Genomic DNA, 24,465 nt, shown 5'->3' with positions numbered 1-24,465 from the left:
GGAGCAATTTCAGGGGTTGTAGAGATCATTCCCCTCTGGCCTCTGTAGGTAACCCTGGGAGACAGCCTTGAGAAAGATATGACTAGAATGCACTCCTGTCTTTGGCTGCCGTGCTGCTTCGTCGGTTTTCCATCCTGCTTGCCTATGGCAAATCGAGAGCAGGCTAGGGATCTAATTCTCTGTAATTCTCCAGGATAATTCTCTGTAATTCTCCAGGATAATCAAACACCCAGTGCTGTTCGTTGTTAACTATTTCATTATTTGTGTAATAAAAGAAAAATCTTACATACTTGTTCCATAATAAAAATATCATTTAAAAAAAAAAACGAACATGAAAAGAACTACAGGTAGTCCTCGACTTATGACCATGATGGAGCCCAACAGCTCTGTTGTTTGGTGAGACATTTGTTAAGTGAGTTTTTGCCCCATTTTACGACTTTTCTTGCCACCGTTAAGTGAACCATTGCACTTCATAAGTTATTAAATGAATGTGGCTTCCCCATTGACTTTGCTTGTCAAGAGGTCACAAAAGGGGATCACGTAACCTCGGGACACAAGAACGGTCATAAGTATGAACCGGTTGCCAAGTGTCTGAATTTTGGTCACATGATCATGGGGATGCTACAAGGGTCGTAACTCTGAAAAATGGTCCTAAGTCAAGTTTTTTTTTTTCAGTGCTGTGTATCTTTTATCCGTCACTAAATGAACTGTTGTTCAGTCGGGGACTACCTGTATTGTATTTGGAATGGGATGTCTGTATTTTTGTCTTGGATTTCTGCAATTTGAGATATTTGAAAGCAAACCTCAATTGCAATCATGGTTTGAATCCAGGAATGAAAAGATTTTGCATTCAGTGGAATCACTTTATTTTTTAAAAAAAATATTTGACTGGAAGCTCAAAATTTTTTTTCCAGGCACAACAGAAGTGGCTATGGCATACACAAAGTATTAACCAGCCACTTCAGTGTTGGATCAGCCTCAGAACCAAATGCTGAGTTCCAGTCCTGCAAAAAATGCGCTCCGGGTTTTCCTGCTTGGCTGCTTTTCAGCAGCTTAATGTAAGAAGAAGAGAAAATCTCTCTAGCTGTCATTTTTGTTCAGCAGCTGAGACCTTGGAATTCTTGCCCTTTCCGTGAATTTTCTTTGCAAAACCCATCCTTCCTGCAGATACCGGGAGGGTGGGTGCTTCAGTGATTCCATCCAGCCCCCTCGTTCTCTGCCGTCCCCTTCTTCTTTTGCCCTCTCATCGTTCCCAGCATTTGGCTCTTCTCCAGTGAGTCCTCATGAGGTGGCCCAAGTATTTATTTATTTATTTATTTATTTATTTTTCGCATTTTTATACCGCCCTATCTCCCTAGGGACTCAGGGCGGTTTACAGCCAGAATAAAACATATATATAAATATAGGATAAAACAACAATTAAAAAACTTATTAAATAAGGCCGAATGTTTAAAATAGAAATACAAATAATAAAACCCCATTAAAACCAAATTCAAAATTTAAAAATTCTAGTCCAGTCCTGCGCAAATAAATAGATGTGTCTTAAGCTCGCGGCGGAAGGTTCGAAGGTCAGGAAGTTGGCGAAGTCCTGGGGGAAGTTCGTTCCAGAGGGTGGGAGCCCCCACAGAAAAGGCCCTTCCCCTGGGTGTCGCCAGTCGGCACTGCCTGGCTGACGGCACCCTGAGGAGTCCCTCTCTGTGAGAGCGCACGGGTTGGTGAGAGGCAATCGGTGGCAGCAGATGGTCCCGTAAGTAACCCGGCCCTATGCCATGGAGCGCTTTGAAGATAATTACCAAAACTGTGAAGCGCACCCGGAAGGCCACAGGTAGCCAGTGCAGTCTGCGCAGGAGAGGTGTCACATGGGAGCCACGAGGGGCTCCCTCTATCACCCGCGCAGCCGCATTCTGAACTAACTGGAGTCTCCGGGTGCTCCTCAAGGGGAGCCCCATGTAGAGAGCATTGCAGTAATCCAGACGAGATGTCACGAGAGCGTGAGTGACCGTGCATAGGGCATCCCGGTCTAGAAATTTGAGTTTCCTCTTCAGGATCCGGCCTTCTAAAGAGCAGTCAGGGTTGATCTCCTCTAGGACCGATCGGTTGGATCGCCTTGCAGTCCAAGGGACTCGCAGGAGTCTTCTCCAGCACCAGAGTTCAAAGGCCTCCATTCTTCGGCGCTCAGCCTTCCTTATGGTCCAACTATCACAGCCATCCATTGCAGCTGGGAAAACCTTAGCCTTGACTATACGCACTTTTGTTGGCAGGGTGATGTCTCTGCTTTTTAGTATGCTGTCTAGATTTGCCGTAGCTTTCCTCCCCAGGAGCAAGCGTCTTTTAATTTCTTTTTAATTACCTTTACCTTTCATTAAACCAGACATACCCAGTTCCTGCAACCGTTCTTCATATGTTTTAGCCTCCAGTCCCCTCGTCATCTTTTCTGCTCTTCTCTGCACTCTTTCCAGAGTCTCAACATCTTTTTTATATTATGGTGATCAAAACTGGATGCAATATTCCAAGAAGTGGCCTTACCAAGGAATGCATTATAAAGCAGTTCTAACAACTTCACATAATCTTGATTCTATTCTATCCCACTGTTTATGCAGCCTGGGACTGCGCTGGCTTTTTTGATCAACTTCCTATTGTTCATTTCTTCACCTCTCATGGCTTTATGCCCATCCTATGTTTCTGAACCTTTTTCATCATGGACCGCCAAAAAATACACGTATTTCCTTCATCTCTTCACATCAGTTTTTAGGATGTCAGCCAATGACTTTGGGATGAAGATGGAGTCTGTCGTCTTCATCTTCCATCCATCTTGCCTGCAGCTCTTCTGCAGAATCACTACCAGTTCTTCTAACTGCAGTTAACGAAGCAATACATTCCTTGGGGAAATTAGAACACAGAACATCGGAGACGGTAGGGGCCTTGGAGGTCTTCTCATCCAACCCCTTCCTCAAGCAGATGATCTTATGCCATTTAAGACAAATCGTTGTCCAGTCTCTTCTTAAAAACCTCCAGTGTTGAAGCACTCACAGCTTCTGAAATCAAGTCATTCCCCTGATTAATTGTTCTCACTGTCAGGAAATTTCTCCTTAGTTCTAAGTTGCTTCTCTCTTTGATTAGTTTCCATCCGTTGCTTCTTGTCCTGCCCTCAGGTGCTTTGGAGAATAGCTTGACTCCCTCTTTTTTGTGGCAGCTCCTCAAATATTGGAACACTGCTATCGTGTCACTCCCAGTCCATGTTTTCACTAGGCTAGACATACCCAATTCCTGCAACCGTTCTATAAATATATATATATAAAATATATAAATGGAGCATCTGCACCACAATACAGAGACTGCAAATTATCAGTGGGTTATAATCATTTTCTCGGAAGAACAATAATGCGTACGGAAGCCTGTGAGGTTCATTTCATAATAGACATTGGAATAGCATGTGCCTTAAGGTGATGTGAGGTGGCAAAATGTGGCTTTTTACCAACTGTTGCACAAGAGGCCCTGTCTCCAAGAACATTTTGTGATCCAGATCACAAAAAGCACTGTCGTGAAAACCAATTCTTTTGCCCTTCCTTCCTTCCTTCCTTCCTTCCTGTAGGAAGTTAGCACTCACCCTTCTCCTAGATAGAAGAATGAAATATCTTGGAGGATATTGAAGTGGGCAGAGTATTGTGTTTCCCTGGATGAGAAATGGAGAAACCTGTTTTAAAGGTTGCTACCAACCAATTGCTACCAACCTGCCTTCCATTGAGGACCTGTATACTGCACGAATCAAGAAGAGGGCCGTGAAAATATTTGCAGATCACTCGTATCCTGGCCATAAACTGTTTCAACCCCTACCCTCAAAACGACGCTATAGAGCACTGCACACCAGAACAACTAGACACAAGAACAGTTTTTTCCCAAAGGCCATCACTCTGCTAAACAAATAATTCCCTCAACACTGTCAGACTATTTACTGAATCTGCACTACTATTAATCGTTTCATAGTTCCCATCACCAATCTCTTTCCACTTGTGACTGTATGACTATAACTTGTTGCTGGCAATCCTTATGATTTATATTGATATATTGACCATCAATTGTGTTGTAAATGTCGTACCTTGATGAACGTATCTTTTCTTTTATGTACACTGAGAGCATATGCACCAAGACAAATTCCTTGTGTGTCCAATCACACTTGGCCAATAAAAATAAATTCTAAAATTCTAAAGACAAAGCAGCTTCCTGCCTCCTCACACCTTTGTCAATGGGCCATTAAGGCCTCAGCCAAGCTCACTCATCCCCCCCCACCTTTGTCAATGGACCATCATCTGCAACACAATAGGACTCATCTAGCAACAGAAACTCACCACATGGCAAGGCTCAAGCAAGCTTGAGAGACACCCTACAACATTAGCTAAGTCCCCTAGACCACCTGGGAGTTTGACAACCAATCAGGGTACATTTCTTATACAGGAACAGGAAACACCAAGGTGGAGCCCCACAGAGAGTTTATACTCTCTTGTCTCTCTCTTCTCCCTTTCTTGTCTTCTTCTCCTTTCCTCTCTGATTTTTCACCCAACCTTGAAACATGTGATCACCTTTTCTTTTCAGGAACTCAAGGAATGTGATTCCTATCCACCATTAAAACCATCTTTCCAAGCAGTCTCCATGTTTCCAGTGTCTTTTTCCCCACGTGGAACTGAACCCAGGTGGACATTTCTCCCAACACTTCCTTCCTTCCTTCCTTCCTTCCTTCCTTCCTTCCTTCCTTCCTTCCTTCCTTCCTTCCTTCCTTCCTTCCTTCCTTCTTTCCTTCCTTCCTTCCTTCCTTCCTTCCTTCCTTCCTTCCATGGTGCACAGTGGTTAAGTCTAAGTGCTATTGCTCTTCCTTTTCTCTTTCCTTCCTTCCTCCCTCCCTCCCTCCCTTTTTTCCTTTCTTCCTTTTTTCCTTCCATGGTACACAGTAGTTAAGTCTAAGTACTATTGCTCTTCCTCTTCTCCTTCCTCCTCCTCCTCCCTCCTCCCTCCTCCCTCCTTCCTTCCTTTTTCCTTCCATGGTACACAGTGATTAAGTCTGAGTGCTATTGCTCTTCCTTTTCTCCTTCCTTCCTTCCTCCTCCTTCCTTCCTTCCTTCCTTCCTTTTTTCCTTCCATGGTACACAGTAGTTAAGTCTAAGTACTATTGCTCTTCCTCTTCTCCTTCCTTCCTTCCTTCCTTCCTTCCTTCCTTCCTTCCTTCCTTCCTTCCTTCCTTCCTCCCTCCTCCCTCCTCCTCCTCCTTCCTTTTTCCTTCCAAGGTACACAATGGTTAAGTCTAAGTGCTATTGCTCTTCCTTTTCTCCTTCCTTCCTCCCTCCCTCCCTCCTTTCCTTCCTTCCTTCCTTTTTTCCTTCCATGGTACACAGTAGTTAAGTCTAAATACTATTGCTCTTCCTCTTCTCCTTCCTTCCTTCCTTCCTTCCTTCCTTCCTTCCTTCCTTCCTTCCTTCCAGAGTGCTTATTGAGACCACCAGCCCAATGTTTGCAATCACATTTAAAAGCTTACAAGTGGCAGGGGAAAAAATTTCTTCACTTTTGGAAAGCTTGAGAGACACCCTACAACATTAGCTAAGTCCCTAGACCACCTGGGAGTTTGACAACCAATCAGGGTACATTTCTTATACAGGAACAGGAAACACCAAGGTGGAGCCCCACAGAGAGTTTATACTCTCTTGTCTCTCTCTTCTCCTTTCTTGTCTTCTTCTCCTTTCCTCTCTGATTTTTCACCCAACCTTGAAACATGTGATCACCTTTTCTTTTCAGGAACTCAAGGAATGTGATTCCTATCCACCATTAAAACCATCTTTCCAAGCAGTCTCCATGTTTCCAGTGTCTTTTTCCCCACGTGGAACTGAACCCAGGTGGACATTTCTTCCAACACTTCCTTCCTTCCTTCCTTCCTTCCTTCCTTCCTTCCTTCCTTCCTTCCTTCCTTCCTTCCTTCCTTCCTTCCTTCCTTCCTTCCTTCCTTCCTTCCTTCCTTCCTTCCTTTCTTCCATGGTGCATAGTGGTTAAGTCTAAGTGCTATTGCTCTTCCTTTCTCTTTCCTTCCTTCCTCCTCCTCCTCCCTTTTTCCTTTCTTCCTTTTTCCTTCCATGGTACACAGTAGTTAAGTCTAAGTACTATTGCTCTTCCTCTTCTCCTTCCTCCTCCTCCTCCCTCCTCCTCCCTCCTCCTCCTTCCTTCCTTTTTCCTTCCATGGTACACAGTGATTAAGTCTGAGTGCTATTGCTCTTCCTTTTCTCCTTCCTTCCTTCCTTCCTCCCTCCTTCCTTTCCTTCCTTCCTTCCTTTTTTCCTTCCATGGTACACAGTAGTTAAGTCTAAGTACTATTGCTCTTCCTCTTCTCCTTCCTTCCTTCCTTCCTTCCTTCCTTCCTTCCTTCCTTCCTTCCTTCCTTCCCTCCTCCTCCTCCCTCCCTCCCTCCCTCCCTCCCTTCCTTTTTTTCCTTCCAAGGTACACAATGGTTAAGTCTAAGTGCTATTGCTCTTCCTTTTCTCCTTCCTTCCTCCCTCCCTCCCTCCTTTCCTTCCTTCCTTCCTTTTTTCCTTCCATGGTACACAGTAGTTAAGTCTAAATACTATTGCTCTTCCTCTTCTCCTTCCTTCCTTCCTTCCTTCCTTCCTTCCTTCCTTCCTTCCTTCCTTCCTTCCAGAGTGCTTATTGAGACCACCAGCCCAATGTTTGCAATCACATTTAAAAGCTTACAAGTGGCAGGGGGAAAAAAATTTCTTCACTTTTGGAAAGCTTGAGACGGCAAGGATGGTAGTGATGGAAAATGGTGGTGGCAGTTGTAATTAGGTCAGCTGTAGTCATCCTTTCGGTTGCTGGGGAAAAAAAATACGGAAAGAGGTTTATTTTTAGGAGAAAGGAAGAAGAAAATACCTGGATTTCATCTCTAGAACAAATGCAGCTCTGCAAGTGAAATCACACCTGGAATGGCTTGGGCTCAGTTATAGCAAAATTTGCAAATTTTTCCCCCCTAAAGAAAATATTGACTCTAGAATTGCTGGAAGAAATATCTTTCTGGGTTCAGTTCCAAGTGGGGAAAAAAACTCTGGATTCATAGAAGTGGCTTGGAAAGAAGGTTTATTGAACAGTTTAGTTTAGTTTAGTTTAGTTTAGTTTAGTTTAGTTTAGTTTAGTTTAGTTTATTTGAATTTCTATACCGCCCTTCTCCTGAAGGACTCAGGGCGGTTTACAGCCATCATAAAACAGATTCATCAATAAATTAAAAAGTAGTTATAAAAATCTAATTCAATTAGCCGAATTCCATTAAAACAATTAATAAAACAATAATAAAACTCAAGTAGTTATAAAAATCTAATTCAATTAGCTGAATTCCATTAAAAAAATTAATAAAACAATAATAAAACTCAAGTTAAAAACTATATTAAAATTAGGCCAGCCCTGCGCGGTGAAACAGAAAAGTCTTGAGCTCTCGTCGGAAGGTCCGGAGGTCAGGGAGTAAACGCAACCCCAGAGGCAGCTCATTCCAGAGGGCAGGTGCCCCCACAGAGAAGGCCCTCCAAACTTCAAAGCTCCTTCCTCTTGAAAACCCTTTACTTTCAAACTCAAAAGTTCTTTCTCCAACTTACCTTCATCGCTCTTTTTTTTGGTATTTTTTTTATTTTATACACAAACAAACACATAAAACATCAGTCATTCCATGTGTCATCTCGGTGTTTCTTCAGTGACTTCTTCTTTCTATTACTTGTCCTATCTTCATTTTTTCTTAATCTATTACAACATCACTCCCACAATACTTTTATTATACCATTCTCTTATTTAACTATTAATTTTTGTTTATCTATATCTCTTTTCTAACCAATGATAAAATTGTCCCCATATCTTAAAATATTCTGTATCCTCTCTTTCTTTAATTATCAAAGTTAATCTGTTTGTTTCTGCACAAATCTAGAATTTTCTCTTTCCAAAGGCATTTTTTCTGCTTTCCATCTTTGCGCAAATACTATCCTCGCTGCAGTTATTACATGTATAATCAAATATATATTTTCTTTACTAATTTTCTTTGGAAGGATACTCAATAGGAACAGCTCAGGTTTTAAATCAATATGTTGTTGGATCATTTCTTCAACTGTGTCTAAATTTTACTCCAATAGTTTCTAACTTCCGAGCATGTCCACCAGAGGTGGGTTTCAGCAGGTTCTAACCAGTTCTGGAGAACCAGTAGCGGAAATTTTGAGTAGTTCGGAGAACCGGTAGTAAAAATTCTGACTGGCCCGGCCCCCCTATATATTCTCTGCCTCCCAAGTCCCAGCTGATGGGGAGGAAATGGGGATTTTGCAGTAATCTTCCCCTGGATTGGGGAGGGAATGGAGATTTTACAGTCTCCTTCCCTTGCTATGCCCACCAAGCCACGCCCACCAAGCCATGCCACGCCCACTAAGCCATGCCCACAGAACTGGTAGTAAAAAAAAATTGAAACCCACCACTGATGTCCACCACATATGATAATAGGAGCCTGGTGTCTGTTGGCATTTCCAACATTTGGCTGATTTATCTTTAAACATTTTTGCCAATTTTTCTGGAGGCATAGGCCATCTATAAAACATTTTATATTGATTTTCTTTATATGCAGGGGACATAGTTAATTTATAATTCCTTTCCCATACCTCCACTGCTCTGGGGCATGATTTAAATTGTGGGAATCTCCTACAAAGCCATGGTGTGCCATCAAGGAGACTTTGCAGTGGACATCAAAAAAAAGTAGTAAAAAAAGATGTGGAGACTCTAGAAAGAGTGCAGAGAAGAGCAACAAAGATGATTAGGGGACTGGAGGCTAAAACATATGAAGAACGGTTGCAGGAACTGGGTGTGTCTAATTTAATGAAAAGAAGGACTAGGGGAGACATGAGAGCAGCGTTCCAATATTCCAGAGGCTGCCCCAAAGAAGAGGGAGTCAAGCTATTCTCCAAAGCAACTGAGGGCAGGACAAGAAGCAATGGGCGGAAACTAATCAAGGAAAGAAGCAACTTAGAACTAAGGAGAAATTTCCCGACAGTGAGAACAATGAATCAGTGGAACAGCTTGCCTCCAGAAGTTGTGAATGCTCCAGCACTGGAAGTTTTTAAGAAGATGTTGGCTAACCATTTGTCTGAAGTGATGTAGGGTTTCCTGCCTGGGCAGGGGGTCAGACTAGAAGATCTCCAAGGTCCCTTCCAACTCTGTTATTCTATATTCTATGTTATTAGTCTCAAGTCCCTTCATTCTAGTTTAATGAAAAGAAGAACCAGGGGACACATGATAGCAGTCTTCCAATATCTCAGGGGTTGCCACAAAGAAGAGGGAGTCAAGCTATTCTCCAAAGCTCCTGAGGGCAGGACAAGAAGCAATGGGTGGAAACATATCAAGGAGAGAAGCAAGTTAGACATTTCCTGACATTTAGATCAATTAACCAGGGGAACGACTTGCCTCCAGAAGTTGTGAATGCTCCAGCACTGGAAGTTTTTAAGACGATGTTGGAAAACCATTTGTTTGAAATGGTGTAGGGTTTCCTGCCTGGGCAGGGGGTTGGACAAGAAGACCTCCAAGGTCCCTTCCAACTCTGTTATTATTATTATTATCATCACTCCAATGACATAGTTTGGAGCAAGAGAAGAGCCTGTTGGTGCCACGTGAAGCGGATTTGAAACCAGAAAGCATGGCCCCTGTCAGAGGAGAAGAAAGTCCTGCCAGGAAGGTTTCTCCCCCATGTTGTCTCCATGCTGCTGCTCATAAATATGTTTTATTTTATTTAGTAAGCGTTTTGCTGAGTTTTTCACAGGCCGTTACCTTTCCTGCTTGCCAAGCAGCCAATGGTGGGAAACTTGACAGAGGCGGTGGGTGTGAAGGTTGACAGATTTCCCCTCCTCCAATTTCCTGGAGAAAATGAGAAGTTGTGAGAGCTGATAGATAAAACACGGGGGTCTCGTTTTTAACAACCTTCAAATGGATGTATGCGTTTTAACGCTTTTATCTTATTTTTTGCCCAGATAGCATTTTGTTTCCATGGAAGCAGATCTGGATATTGGCAGCTGAAAATACCGTTCGGTTCTACTAACTGTTTCTTCGGGAGAAGAAAGTTCTTTCTTTTCTGTCGAGGGCTGTTTAAGGATGGTGGCCATCTCGTAATTACAATAATGTCCAGTTCAAATTTGGTCGCCACGATGTAAAAAAAAGATGTGGAGACTCTAGAAAGAGTGCAGAGAAGAGCGACAAAGAGGATTAAGGGACTGGAGGCTAAAACATATGAAGAACGGTTGCAGGAACTGGGTGTGTCTAATTTAATGAAAAGAAGGACTAGGGGAGACATGAGAGCAGCGTTCCAATATTCCAGAGGCTGCCCCAAAAAAGAGGGAGTCAAGCTATTCTCCAAAGCACCTGAGGGCAGGACAAGAAACAACGGGTGGAAACTAACCAAGGAGAGAAGCAACTTAGAACTAAGGAGAAAATTCCTGATAGTTAGAACAATGAATCAGTGGAACAACTTGCCTCCAGAAGTTGTGAATGCTCCAACACTGGAAGTTTTTAAGATGTTGGATAACCATTTGTCTGAAATGGTATAGGGTCTCCTGCCTCAGCAGGGACTAGAAGACCTCCAAGGTCTCTTCCAACTCTGTTATTCTATTCTATTCTATTCTATTCTATTCTATTCTATTCTATTCTATTCTATTCTATTCTAAATAGAAATCAAGGGCTGTGTAGGAGACAACCAGGGTGAGCTTGAGGGCAGGGTCTCTACGCCCCCATAAATCCATCTCCCTCTTTGAAGTCCGTTGATTCTTATCAGGCGCCAATTTGCCTTGACTGTTAGTAGATCAGATTCTTGGAGTGGTGCAGTGGCCTAGAGGTAGAGCTCTTGCCTCACAATCAGGAGGTTGTGAGTTCCCCTAAGCTCCATTCAGTTGCCCAGACTCCACCCCGCAAGGGATTATGGGGTCATTAAAAGATGATGATGATGATTATTTACAGGGAGGTAGTCCTTGACTTACTATGGTTTATTTAGTGACCGTTCAGAGGAATGGTGCGGTGGCCTAGAGGTGGAGCTCTTGCATCACAATCAGGAGGCTGTGAGTTCGAGCCTAGGTAGAGTCAGATATTTCTCTCTCTGGGCACAATGAAAATTTATCTGCTGAACAAAACTCCACATTGGCAACAGGAAGGGCATCCAGCCAGTAAACACTTTACAGTTCTTGGTCTTCTTTGCCCATCATTGGAATTCTAGCTTACCATTGTATGGACATTCCATTTTGCCCAACGTAGAACTTTTCTCTCTCCATCATCATGATCATGATCATGATCATCATCAACATCAGCTATTTTATTCATTAAAAATGAAACTCAGTCAACTGATCATTTAAAAATGTGTCATAAATACCACTGACTGGTGCTAATGGTTGATACGGATTGCTGCCAGCGTCCTAGGTATCAACCAAGTACCTTCTTAAAACATACGATATTCCGAGTAGTGGGTTGTTGTTGTTGTTGTTTTGCAGTTCCGCTGGTGTTATTGCAGGAAGCTGAAATTTCTGGTTGCATTTTGTAAAATTCTTGGACATTGTACCAAGAGCCCCGATGACAATGGGTATCACTGTTACATAGCCGTGTAGTTTCAACGGCCAAGTCGGCGATTGATGATGATGATGATGATTGAAAAGACATAATTAAATGTTGGCTTTCTTCCAAGCGCAAGTGAGAACTTCGCCCGTGGGTCAGTGCTGAAGGTTGTTCCTTGAATTTACCAGCAGGAGGAGCTACCGTATTGAAGAACAGCAGTGGGTGTTGTGCAAATAACTTTCCTTTCGGGACCTTCGCTTTTTTGTTTTTGGTGTTTTTTGAAAACCATAGCTACATTAAAAATGTCCTAGTTCATTGTGGCTACTTCAAAATAGACCTGGGCAGGGTGGGCACTCACTTACCTTTGCTAGGTAAAGGTAAAGGTTCCCCTCACACATACATGCTAGTCGTTGCCGACTCTAGGGGGCGGTGCTCATCTCCGTTTCAAAGCCGAAGAGCCAGCGCTGTCCGAAGACGTCTCCCTGGTCATGTGGCCGGCATGACTCAATGCCAAAGGCGCACAGAACGCTGTTCCTTTCCCACCAAAGGTGGTCCCTATTTTTTCTACTTGCATTTTTACGTGCTTTCGAAACTGCTAGGTTGGCAGAAGCTGGGACAAGTAACGGGAGCTCACCCCGTTACACGGCAGCACTAGGGATTCGAACCACTGAACTGCCGACCTTTCGATCGACAAGCTCAACATCCTAGTCCCTGAGCCACCGCGTCCCTTTCACAAATGTGAGCGCACGCGTGCTCTAGCTTCTCTCGCACGCACCACCTCTGTGCACCCGAAGAGCCTTCTCCGCATGCGCAGAGGGTCAAAAACGGGATGTGATGACATCCGGGCAGGTGGGCAGAGCCTCCCGCAGCCGCCACTATTAGTTCGCCCAAATTGGATAGAACCGGCTGAATTCCACCACTGGACCTGGGCTTACCCTAGCCCAAGGGTCTGCACACTTGGCTCTTTTAAGACTTGTGGACTTCAACTCCCAGAGTTCCTCAGCCAGCTTTGCTGCCTGAGGGATTCTGGGAGTTGAAGTCCACAAGTCTTAAAAGAGCCAAGTTTGCAGACCCCTGCCCTAGCCACTACAACGTGACATCTCAACCCTAGCTTTGCCTGTCCAGCCTTGTTCAATATTACCTCCTCCTTTCCTTAATGCTTCGTCGTATCTTCAGAAGGATCCCATTCCCTTTGGAAAATCGAAAGAAATCTCTTGGTTTAGGAGAGTGTGACTCGGGACACCTGCCCTTGATTATTTGTTTATCTACGACTCTTGTCCCAAAAGTGCTTTTTTTGGGAGGCGACTGGACTTCCTTGGTTTTTCTTTGAATTTGTTTCACCTCTCGTCCAAGAAGCTTTTTGAGCTCTGACGGGACGGTGGGGGAAATGGAAGGATTTATATTCCTTGTAGGACCGCCGGTCATTTGCATCCTTTCATTCAAATCCTTCCATTCCCCACTATCCTGTTCGAGCTGAATGAGGATTCTTGGGTGAGAAGCGAAATGCCTTGAAAGAAAAAAAACAAGGAAGTCCAGTTGCCTCCTGAAAAAAGCACCTTTGGGACAACCATGAACCTGGAGGACTTGAGAATCTCTACAGATCCACTACTCTTCTTTCCTGATCTGGGCTTTGGTTTCTGAAGGTGTGTTGTGAGCTGTTTCCTTCCTTCCTTGGCTTTGGGTTGTATCTTTTTTTTTAAGAATAGAATAGAATAGAATAGGATAGGATAGGATAGGATAGAATAGAATAGAATAGAATAGAATAGAATAGAATAGAATAGAATAGAATGGGGATAGGGATAGGGATAGAATAGAATTAGAATAGAACAAATAGAATAGAATAGAATAGAATAGAATAGAATAGAATAGAATAGAATAGAATAGAATAGGGATGGGGATAGGGATAGGGATAGGGATAGAATAGAATAGAATAGAATAGAATAGAATAGAATAGAATAGAATAGAATAGAATAGAATAGAATAGAATAGAATAGAATAACAGAGTTGGAAGGGACCTTGGAGGTCTTCTAGTCCCTGCTGAGGCAGGAGACCCTATACCATTTCAGACAAATGGTTATCCAACATCTTAAAAACTTCCAGTGTTGGAGCATTCACAACTTCTGGAGACAAGTCGTTCCACGGATTCATTGTTCTCACTGTCAGGAAATTTCTCCTTAGTTCTAAGTTGCTTCTCTCCTTGATTAGTTTCCATCCGTTGCTTCTTGTTCTGCCTTCAGGTGCTTTGGAGAATAGCTTGACTCCCTCTTCTTTGGGGCAGCCCCTGAGATATTGGTTGTAAATAGTATGTGAGGTCCTTAGTGCTCCCTGAACTTGGTTGTTTTCATTACTCAACTAGGTAACATCAGCAGTGCTAGAAGGGAGCAAGGTTTGCAGAGGGAAGGAAAAGGAGGAGAAGGACTGTGGGGTCCTTGGTGCTCTCTGAGCTTGGTTGTTTTCTTGCAGATGTTTCATTACCCAACTAGGTAACATTATCAATGCTACGAAGAAATGGGGCTTGCTTCCTGTTACATTCGATTGGCTTGCTGTCTCAGTGTTGGTGAGTGTGTTTTGGTGATTCCTTGATTAGGCTGTCATTTGCTGAGTTGGTAGATCCTTGGTTGGAGTATTGTTTACTTTTTATCCCGGGTGTTGATTGTTGGGTCAGGAGGTGCTGTGGTCTCTTAGCTTGTTGATCGTCTCTTTTGGATGGGATGTAGATGTTGTTTATCTGTTTGTCCCTGTTGATGGCTGATTTGTCTAAGTGCCAGGAATTCTCTAGTGGAACATCAACGAGACACCGAGGCTATTCTCACCAACAGTGGCAGGACAAGCCACTTTGTATATAAACAGAGAGCAAACCCCACTCCCTTCTAGCACTGGTGATGTTACGTAGCTGGGTAATGAAAAATCTGCAGGAAAAGAGCCAAACTCAGAGAGCACCAAGGACCCCACAGTTGTCTTCCTCCTCCTCTTCCTCCTCCTCCTCCTCCTCTCCACACCTCTCTCTCCCTTCTAGCACTGATGATGTCACCTAATTGCATAATGAAACCTCTGCAAGAAAACCACCAAGCTCAGAGAGCACCAAGCACCCCACCGTTCAACCCTGAGCTACAAACATTCTCTTCCAAATGGCATGTCGATGGCATTTATCTCTATGGGCCTGTCGATGCCTGGCTTGTCGGAATGCCAACCTTCCAGGCTTTCCCTACCATTTTTGGATTTGGTTTGGTCTACAATGTCAACAGTTCCCCACCCACCCACCCACCGATATGGCGATTGAATTTCTCTCTGTGTCGAGAGCCCAATGAAATTTCAATAACGGCAACCATCCTTTTCGTTGGGCCAACATGTTCTGTCTCCTTCCCCACTTCAGACCCATGAGCTGGCCTTCAGCCGGTGGATTCATGGCTCTTATCAGTCCTGGCAGAGAAATCGCAGCTGCCTGCCAAAGTTCAAACAAATGACTCACGTAGCAAGACTTTCAGCTCTTTTTGAAACGGTTCAGCTAAACTTTTGCTTCCCGTTGAATGAGAGCAGTCCCTAAGCTCCTTATATATCCTGTGGGGTGGGGGTCCTGCCCTACCCTTCCTTTTGATGACTCTCTAATCTTCTGAAGTGTGGGTCAAGCCAAGCTTGATTATTATTATTATCAGCTGGGTGTGAAGGCATAGCCTGGGGAAGGGAGGAATCAGGGGATGACGTCCTCATTACGTCCTCCGACTGGTCTGGTTCTGGCTCCTGGAGCTGAGCCACAGGAATCGGTGCTCCCGAGGTAAGCCTTACCGGCCCTTCCCCCTCACTTTCGGAGTCACTTTCGGGCATGGGGCCAGGTTCGGGGGCTGGAGTCCAACACAACATCAGATGCCCTCCAGCGGTTAACCTTGAGATCCTAAAGGGTTGTGCTGGTAGATGAACACCTTTGCTGGTCTGCTGACCAAATCCGCATTTTATCCCCTATCTCATTTTTCCCCCTCCTGAAAGGAAAGTAGAGGCATAAGAACAGTCATCTAGCTATTGCTCAAGAGGAGCAGATCCGGAAATGTAAGGACGGTGATGGATAGCATCTTCTCTACGTTGTCTTTAATGTTGGTGTGCTGTCTGGTGATGCGGGAGAAAAACGGTGCCCGTCCTCTGGAGTTCTGTAGCCCCAAGTCAAAAGGAGCAATCAAGGATGTCAGCCCAAATATACATTCCTGCTAAAGAGCCAACTTAATAACGCTGCGGAGGGAAGATGGAGGCTTTGCTTTATTTCAATTTATTTTACAACCCGAGGGGAGGAACTGAGGTGGAACCAGCAGTCGTGTGCTGCATCGAAGAATCGCTTTTAACCCCATTAAACGAGACATAACTTAGGGTTTTAAGGCAGACCCAGCTGATAACCCACAGTGTCTTGAACGGGTTGCATTGGTGGTAGGTCCACTTTTCAAATCCGAGAGTGGAACTTCCAGATTTCACGCCAAGGGTGTCTTAAAGGTGTTTTTTTTTTTTCCTCTTCAAAAGGCAACTGGACTGTTTGTTTGTTTTTCCTTGGGGAAGAAGAAGAAGAAAACATTTTGCTTCTCATCCAAGAAGCTGTCAGGGTTTTAGCAAACAAAGTAATACACCCATAGCAAACAAAACTCCAAGGCAGGTAGATACCTCGAAGAATAGTTTTATTGGATATACCATGATTTATTGGATATTCCCATGGGTTTCACCTAATTAAAAGTTTTTCCTCTTCTCCAAACAATAAGTCACATGGTCCAATCTCTCTCTCTCTATCCCTCTCTTTCTCCCCCTTCCTCCCCCTCTCTCTCCCCCTCCCTCCCTCCCTCTCTCTCTCCTTCTCCCTCTCTCTCTTCCTCCCTCTCTCTTCCTCTCCCCCCCTCCCTCCCTCCCTCCCTCTCCCCCCCACCAAATACTGGAACAGGGGCCTCTGTGGCTCAGGCTGCTAAGACAGTCTGTTATTAACACAGCTGCTTGCAATTACTGCAGGTTCTAGTCCCACCAGGCCCAAGGTTGACTCAGCCTTCCATCCTTTATAAGGTAGGTAAAATGAGGACTCAGATTGTTGGGGGCAATAAGTTGACTTTGTATATCTCAGGGGCTGCCACAAAGAAGAGGGAGTCGGGCTGTTCACCAAAGCACCTGAGGGTAGAACAAGAAGCAATGGGTGGAAACTGATCAAAGAAAGAAGCAACTTAGAACAAAGAAATTTCCTGACAGTTAGAACAATTAATAAGTGGAACGACTTGCCTGCAGAAGTTGTAAATGCTCCAACACTGGAAATTTTTAAGAAAATGTTGGATAACCATCTGACTGAGATGGTGTAGGGTTTCCTGCCTGGGCAGGGGGTTGGACTAGAAGGCCTCCAAGGTCCCTTCCAACTCTGATGTTATGTTATGTATGTTATGTTAAATAGGATGAAAACTATTGCTAACATAGTGTAAGCCGCCCCGAGTCTTCGGAGAAGGGCGGGATATAAATGCAAATAAAAAACAAAACATTATCACCATGTCTCCTCTGGTCCTTCTCTTCACTAGACTAGCCATGCCGAGTACTTGTTCATCATATGTTTTAGCCTCCAGTCCATTAATCGTCTTGGTTGCTCTTCTCCGCACTTTTTCCAGAGTCTCAACATGTTTTTTATAGTGTGGTAACCAAAACTGGATGCAGTACTCTAGATAACGGATATTGAAATGAACAGGCTAACTGGAGTCATGCACTTTGGTATGGAGTATTTTCCCCTTCCCTGGAAACCTAATAAATCTGCAGAATTTCTCAGGATGCTAAAGTTTGTGGCTATTGCCTAATTTCAGATATCCTTATATGAAGTTCTTATATTCTGTTCCTAGTTCTTTTAACTGTGGATCGTGAAGATCCACGAAGCCATTGGGAAAAACGAAACGAAACTGTCTTGGAGTTTGCCACTCTGTTGGCTGTCAATCTGTTTTCAATGAAGGAATGCAGCTGGTAAACTCTTCGGCTTCTGGATTATCATGAGAATCCCGGAACACTTGTTTATCGATGAATACGGTTGATGAGCATGGCTTCCCAAAAATTTAGAAGTTTTCCTTTGTGTTTCATGCTCCATCAGAACCAGTCTGCCGAGCTGAACGTACCAGCTGCTTTGTAATAATCCACATGCAAACGTGTTGGAGTAGTTTGCCTCGTAGAGTGGTGGGTGCTCCACGGCTGGAGGTTTTCAAAAAATAAACCGAACTACCATTTGACTGGGTTGATATAAGGGCTCCTGCAGGAGTGGTGCGGTGGCCTAGAGGTGGAGCTCTCGCCTCACAATCAGGAGGCTCTGAGTTCAGTCCTAGGTAGAGGCAGAATGAGAATATATCAGCTGAATATAACTCCACGTTGACGACAGGAAAGGCATCTGGCCAGTAAACGCTCAGCTCCATTCAGTTGCCCAGACTCCACCCCGCAAGGTATTATGGGGTCGTTAAAAAGATGATGATGATGATCTACAGGTAGGTAGTCCTTGACTTACAATGATTCATTTAGTGACTGTTTTGGAGGAATGGTGTGTGCCCTAGAGATGGAGCTCTCACCTCACAATCAGGAGGCTATGAGTTTGATACTAGGTAGAGGCAGATATTTCTCTCTCTGGACACACTGAGAATATATCTATAGATTATTTATAGAATAAAACTCCTCATTGGCAACAGGAAGGGCATCCAGCCATTAAATCACTCTGCTAGCTCCATTCAGTTGCCCAGACTCCACCCTGCAAGGGATTATGGGGTGGTTAAATGAAGATGATGGACTCCTGCCTTGAATAGGAAGTTGAATAGAAAGGGCCTCTGGTGGCTCAGACTGCTAAGACAGTTGCTATTAACACAGCTGCTTGCAATTACTGCAGGTTCAAGTCCCACCAGGCCCAAGGTTGACTCAGCCTTCCATCCTTTATAAGGTAGGTAAAATGAGGACCCAGATTGTTGGGGGCAATAAGTTGACTTTGTATATAATATACAAATGGATGAAGGCTATTGCTTGACATAGTGTAAGCCGCCCTGAGTCTTCGGAGAAGGGCGGGATATAAATGCAAATAAAAAAAAAAAGAATAGAAGACTTCTGAGATCTCTTCCAGCCCAATGCTTCTGTGATCTATGATGGAAAAAGCGGCTAGTTGCATAAAACACCATTACAAATGTTGGCTCATAACTTCTCTGTTTCCATTTTTAGAGACTTCCAACCTACAGGAGAATCTGCCACCAAAACCAATCATCGGCGAGCGACCACCCACTTCCCCAGGCTGTCTCGGAACCCCCCCAGGGAATCCCGCAATCCGGAACCTCAAAGTGGTGACCTTTGACCTGTGACCCCTAGAAGGACCACGCCCTGTAGGCAGCCATTGAGTTTGTTCTGAGGATCCAAGTCCATGCGAGACAACAAGAAGCGGTCAACAACAATGGCATTGAAGTGATCCCCTGAAAAGATACTGCCCTTTCAAAAGATCCATCGCCCAGTTGAACAAACCAGAGATGGTCCAATCGTAGTCCTTTCCCAAAACAGCGAGGGATCTCTTTTGCCGTAGAGCAGCGCTTTCTGCTCCCAGTTGTCTGGACTGCAACTCCCAGAATTCCCCAGCCAACCATTCCTCATGTAGGGATTCTGTGGATTCTGGGAGGTGAAGTTCACACATTTAAAAAAAAAAAAATCAAGGTTGAAAAACACAGGGAGAGAAGGAGGGAGAAAGAAGGAAGGAAGGAAGAATCGAAGGAAGGAAGGAAAAGAAAAAGAAAAAGAAGGAAGGAAGGAAGAATTGAAGGGAAAAATCGAAGGAAGAAAAAAAGAAAAAGGAAGGAGGAAGGAAGGAAAGGGAAAAAAAGAAGAAAGAAAAAGAAAGAAACAAAGAAAAAATCAAAGGAAGGAAGGAAAAAAGAAAAAGGATGGAAAGATGGAAGGAAGAAGGAAGAAGGAAGGAAAGAAGAAAGAAGGGAAAAAAGGAAGGAAGGAAGAAAAGAAAGAAAGAAAAAAGAAAGAGAAAAAGAAAGAAAGAAAGAAAGAAAGAGAAAGAAAAGAAAGTTTCCATTTCCTTTAATTAAGCCATAGGCACCACGGCTTCTGTTTCATCCGTGAGAATTTTTATAGCTCTTAACGGTGAGAGTTTCCGCTGCAGCCGGAATTGCTCTCCTCGCCTTCCAGGTTTCTCAGAATGACATTTCCCACAACTGTACTTATTGTGAGCATTGTCGAGCTATTTATTTTAAGCCATCCCTCCCCTCCCCTCCCCTCCCCCCCTCCTCTTTGTTTTTGCTCTCTTTTTCTCCCAAGCCAGAGCAGGAAGAAGCAACAGGGGGAGAGTTTCCATCTCTCTCTGCCATTCATCCCCCCCCCACACCCCCAACCTTGTAAGGTCCAAAACTACCGATCCATTGATGAATCATCCTGCTTTTGATGTTAAGGCAGTTTGACAGTCATCGTTCCTTTGAAGTGGAATTATTAACGATGAGCTGGGCAAAAAGGGGGCGGGGGCGGGAAAAAGCTTCCCGAGGCGAAACTTTCCACCTGTTTGCCTGAACTTCCACTATATATATATATGTCTTTGGTTATTCGGGTTTTCTCCCGTGTAAAATTGGCAGTGTCTTGGCGACGTTTCGATGAAGTCTCATTCGTCATCTTCAGGCTGGTGTTATCAGACTTCGTCGAAACGTTGCCAAGGCACTTCCAATTTACGGAGAAACTGAATAACCAAAGACTATATACAAACACCAAAACCTCAGAAAACATATGTATGTATGTATGTATGTATGTATGTATGTATGTTATATATATATATATATATTTGTTTTCTGAGGTTTTCGCGGGTGTTTCTATGTAGGTCTTTGGTTATTCGGGTTGTCTCCCGCGTAAAATTGGAAGTGTCTTGGCGACGTTTCGACAAAATCCCATCCGTCATCTTCAGGCTAGGTGTTTAGAAGCACGAAGCTGTAAACACCTAGCCTGAAGATGACGAATGGGATTTCATCAAAATAAGCGGACCGCTTCAGGCCATTCTTTTCATCCTCCTGAAAAAATAAAAAATAAAAATTAGAAGTTAGCTTGGCAAAGACTTCAAGATGAAAAGGCACCGATGCTCATCCCTGTTAACCAAGAGGTTTTCTTGTACATAAAAAAACAAAAGACTCAAAAGGTCCAAAAGAGAAGCGGTGGGATAGCTGAAGGGGAAACCGGAGCCCGATTCACTCCGAACGCCTTACGCCCTTGCATAAGCTGTCAATCATAACTCGGCTCTTCTTCCTCCCAAAAGACGCATCGCTCAACGCTTAGCAAGAATGAAGCCTACCCTTCCTTCAAAGCCCATTGGCCGTCTCCCATAAATATTTAAATAAATATTTAAATTGGTTCTCACCTCTGTTTTGTTCTATTAAACTCCCTGTAATTGGCTGTCCCTCCCCTTGTTGAATATCAAAGCACAGAAGTCCCAAAGATGCTTGTTTTTTCAAGAGGCAACTGGACATTCTGGTTTTTTTCTTTGAAGATGTTTCGCTTCTCATCCGAGAAGCTTCTTCAGCTGCGACTGGATGGTGGGGAATGGAAGGATTGATGTTCCTTGGCAGACAGTTGGTCATTTGCATTCAATCCTTCCATTCCCCACCATCCAATCGGAGCTGAAGAAGCTTCTCGGATGAGAAGCGAAACGTCTTCAGAGAAAAAAAACCAGAACGTCCATTTGGCTCTTAGGAAAAAAAAAAATAGCAGCTTTGGGACAACCCATGACCTGGAGGACTGAGAATCTCCGTAGAGATTTCATAGACATGAAATGTAAAATTTGTTGCTACCGGTTCTGTGGGCGTGGCTTGGTGGAGGGGGTCATGTGACTGGGTGGGCGTGGCCAACTTTTTTTTTAAGCATTTTTTTACTATCGGTTTCGGGTGAATTGGTAGTAAAAAAAAAATGCTTTAAAAAAGTAAAAAATAAAGGTTCCGACAATCACAGTTGTGCCACGCGATCATCAGAACCTTTTCTTTTACTTTTTTAAAGCATTTTTTTACTACCTATTTGCCCCAAACCGGTAGTAAAAAAATGCGTTAAAAAAGTAAAAAAATGGTTCCGACGATTACGTGGCACAGCTGATTGACAATCAGCTGTGCCATGTGATCGTCAGAACCTTTTTTTTTTTTTTACTTTTTTAAAGCATTTTTTTACTACTGATTCACCCGAACCGATAGTTTTTATCACTACCGGTTTGTCCGAACCGGAGTTAACCATTTCACCCCTGATTTCCACCCAGCTAGTTGTTTGCACTCTCTTTGTTTTCCAAATAATAAAAGGATTTGTGAACTTTTTGAGCAAGCTGGTAGGTTGACTCAACGTGAGTCATCCAGAGCACTTTTGGGGACTTAGACCCAACGTCTGAATTGGCACAATTCAGGGAGATTTGAGTGTGTAAAACAGGAGATGAGGAACTCACGTCTTGGTGCTGATTGCATTGGGCTGGTGATGGACCATCTCTCTAATTTTGGGGGACCCACACCGTAGCTGAAATAGAGATTTATTTATTTATTTATTTATTTGGATTTTTATACCGCCCTTCTCCCGAAGAACTCAGGGCGGTTCACAGCCAGGTAAAATAGAACAAGAATAAATACAAGATAAAAATCATATTTAAAAAACATATGAAATTGGCCCAAATTAAAATATCATTAAAACAATAAAACCCCAATTTAAAAACTAAAATCCTACGCCAGTCCTGCGCAAATAAATAGATATGTCTTAAGCTCGCGGCGAAAGGTTCGAAGGTCAGGAAGTTGGCGGAGTCCTGGGGGAAGTTCATTCCAGAGGGTGGGAGCCCCCACAGAGAAGGCCCTTCCCCTGGGGGGGTCGCCAGCCGACATTGCCTGATGGACAGCACCCTAAGGAGTCCCTCTCTGTCAGGTGAGTCAGGTGCCGTCCGCCAGGCAATGTCGGCTGGCGACCCCCCCAGGGGAAGGGTCGCCAACCGACATTGAGTCAGGTGCTGAAGACGAGAAGATGAGTCAGGCGCTCAGCAAGTGAGTCGTTTTGGACTGGGGTGAATAATGAAATTCTATCTTTGTACTCTTTATCCCCCTTCCTGCTTTTCCACCCCCCCGCAACGGTAAGACCTGGCAGGCAGGCAGGCAGGACTAGGTCTTTTGATCAGCAGCTTCCGCCAAGGACTTTCGCTTAGTCAAATCCTAGATCAAAAGGAAGTTAGAGAAAGCGGTCATGGGAGTCAACCAGAATTTGACTCAGGAACGTAGAAGAGGTTACTTTGAAGGTGTGGGAGGCTATCAAGAATGTCTCTTCTTTTTTTTTAAAAAAAAAAGAAAAATGTGACCAATGAAGCATTAGCCGAAATCGCGTTAAAGAGATGGCGTTCTCTTAGAACTTGCATGCCGCGAATGAGGAATGGGGAATGGGGAATGGGGAAAAGCCTCTGGTGGCTCAACAGGCTAATGCAGCCTGTTATTAACAGCAGCTGCCTGCAATATTGCAGGTTCAAGTCCCACCAGGCCCAAGGTTGACTCAGCCTTCCATCCTTTATAAGGTAGGTAAAATGAGGACCCAGATTGTTGGGGGCAATAAGTTGACTTTGTATATAGTATACAAATGGATGAAGACTATTGCTTGACATAGTGTAAACCGCCCTGAGTCTTCGGAGAAGGGCGGGATATAAATGCAAATAAATAAATAAATAAATAATATATATATTATATATATATATATATATATTGCCTGCTCCCAAGCCATCAAATCTGCCTTCTTTAGCTCCTTGGAGGTTCCTAACGTTCTTTCCCCCAAGAGATTGTATCTCTTCTTCTAACAAGGCAGGACTATTGACAGGGATTGATACCATAGAGGAGGGATTTCATAGCGTGCCTAGAGCGGCTTTGAGTTGCCATGGTGTTGTGCGAATTCAAGCTTTGGAGCCACGTCCCGTTGATTACAGCTTGACTTAAGCCGTGGAGCGATTATGAGAATTCAATGCTTCAGAGGCTTTTTGGTGTATATTTCATTTCTATCCCTCCGTCCTGAAAAACACATAATCTAAACCAGGAGTCTCCAACCTTGGCAACTTTTAAGACTTGTGGACTTCAACTCCCAGAATTCCTCAGCCAGCTTTGCTGAGTTGAAGTCCACAAATCTTAAAAGTTGCTAAGGTTGGAGACCCCTGCTCTAAACCAGGATTTCTCAAGCGTGGCAACTTGAAAAGGTACGGAACTTCAATTCCCAGAATTCCCCTGTCATCTGACCTAGCGGGGGGAATTCTGGGAGTTTGAAGTCCACATCTCTTCAGGTTGCTAAGGTGGAGAAAAGCTGAGAGTACTCTAGAATAAGGCAGCCACACCCTGGATGTCTATCTAATTTTATTTTAACGAGTGCTAAAAAAAACAAAACCAGGTGAACAAAAATCAAAAGTAAAAAAAATAGCTTCTTTTTGGGAAGCGTGGCATGAATTATTTTTCTTCTCAATCTCCAAATCGTACCCGGAATAAATAAATAAATAAATGTGTGTGTGTGTATAATTTATCACTTCTTCTTTTCTTACTAGGTATCTGATGCGCTCCAAAACCTGCCCCCCCACCTTTGCATAAAGACTTTCAGCGCATTTATTCAACTCTTGGCTGCCCATTACCAGGAACCCAGATTCTAAATTTGTCTCGAGCCACATAATAAAAACCATTCTGTGAGCTTAACAAAAATCACACCTCATTGGAGAAGATTAGCAAATTTTCTAAGCTGCTCCTCTCCATTGCAGGAGGTTTGGCAAAGCAACAGCAGTCAACGGGCCTGGCTGGTTGCAAAAACACATTGATGGGCGTTTAATGTGGCCAGCGTCAAAGAGATAAGACCACCCCGGCAGTAAATTTAAAATTTGACTCGGTCCGCAGAGCAAGCCCACATGAGTAGGGATCAGCCTACGGCCCT

The 24,465-nt window shown here is 43.8% G+C and overlaps 1 protein-coding gene across 2 annotated transcripts in view; it reads left to right on the top strand.

Annotated features, from left to right (window-relative positions):
• The window catches only part of SNX29 (sorting nexin 29), a 179,820-nt gene extending 159,588 nt beyond the window's left edge, over window positions 1-20,232 (top strand). For both annotated transcript variants that reach the window (XM_058156920.1, XM_058156919.1), the window contains exon 21: window positions 18,754-20,232. In XM_058156920.1, coding sequence (XP_058012903.1) covers window positions 18,754-18,883 — 130 coding nt within the window. In that variant the 3' untranslated portion in view covers window positions 18,884-20,232. The remainder of the gene's footprint in view (window positions 1-18,753) is intronic.
• Window positions 20,233-24,465: the final 4,233 nt, after the last annotated feature.

Source organism: Ahaetulla prasina, chromosome 14 (genome assembly GCF_028640845.1).
Source record: "Ahaetulla prasina isolate Xishuangbanna chromosome 14, ASM2864084v1, whole genome shotgun sequence".
NCBI lineage: Eukaryota > Metazoa > Chordata > Lepidosauria > Squamata > Colubridae > Ahaetulla > Ahaetulla prasina.
Note: the sequence above shows the minus strand (reverse complement) of the source record. Positions and strands in the feature narration are given on the sequence as shown.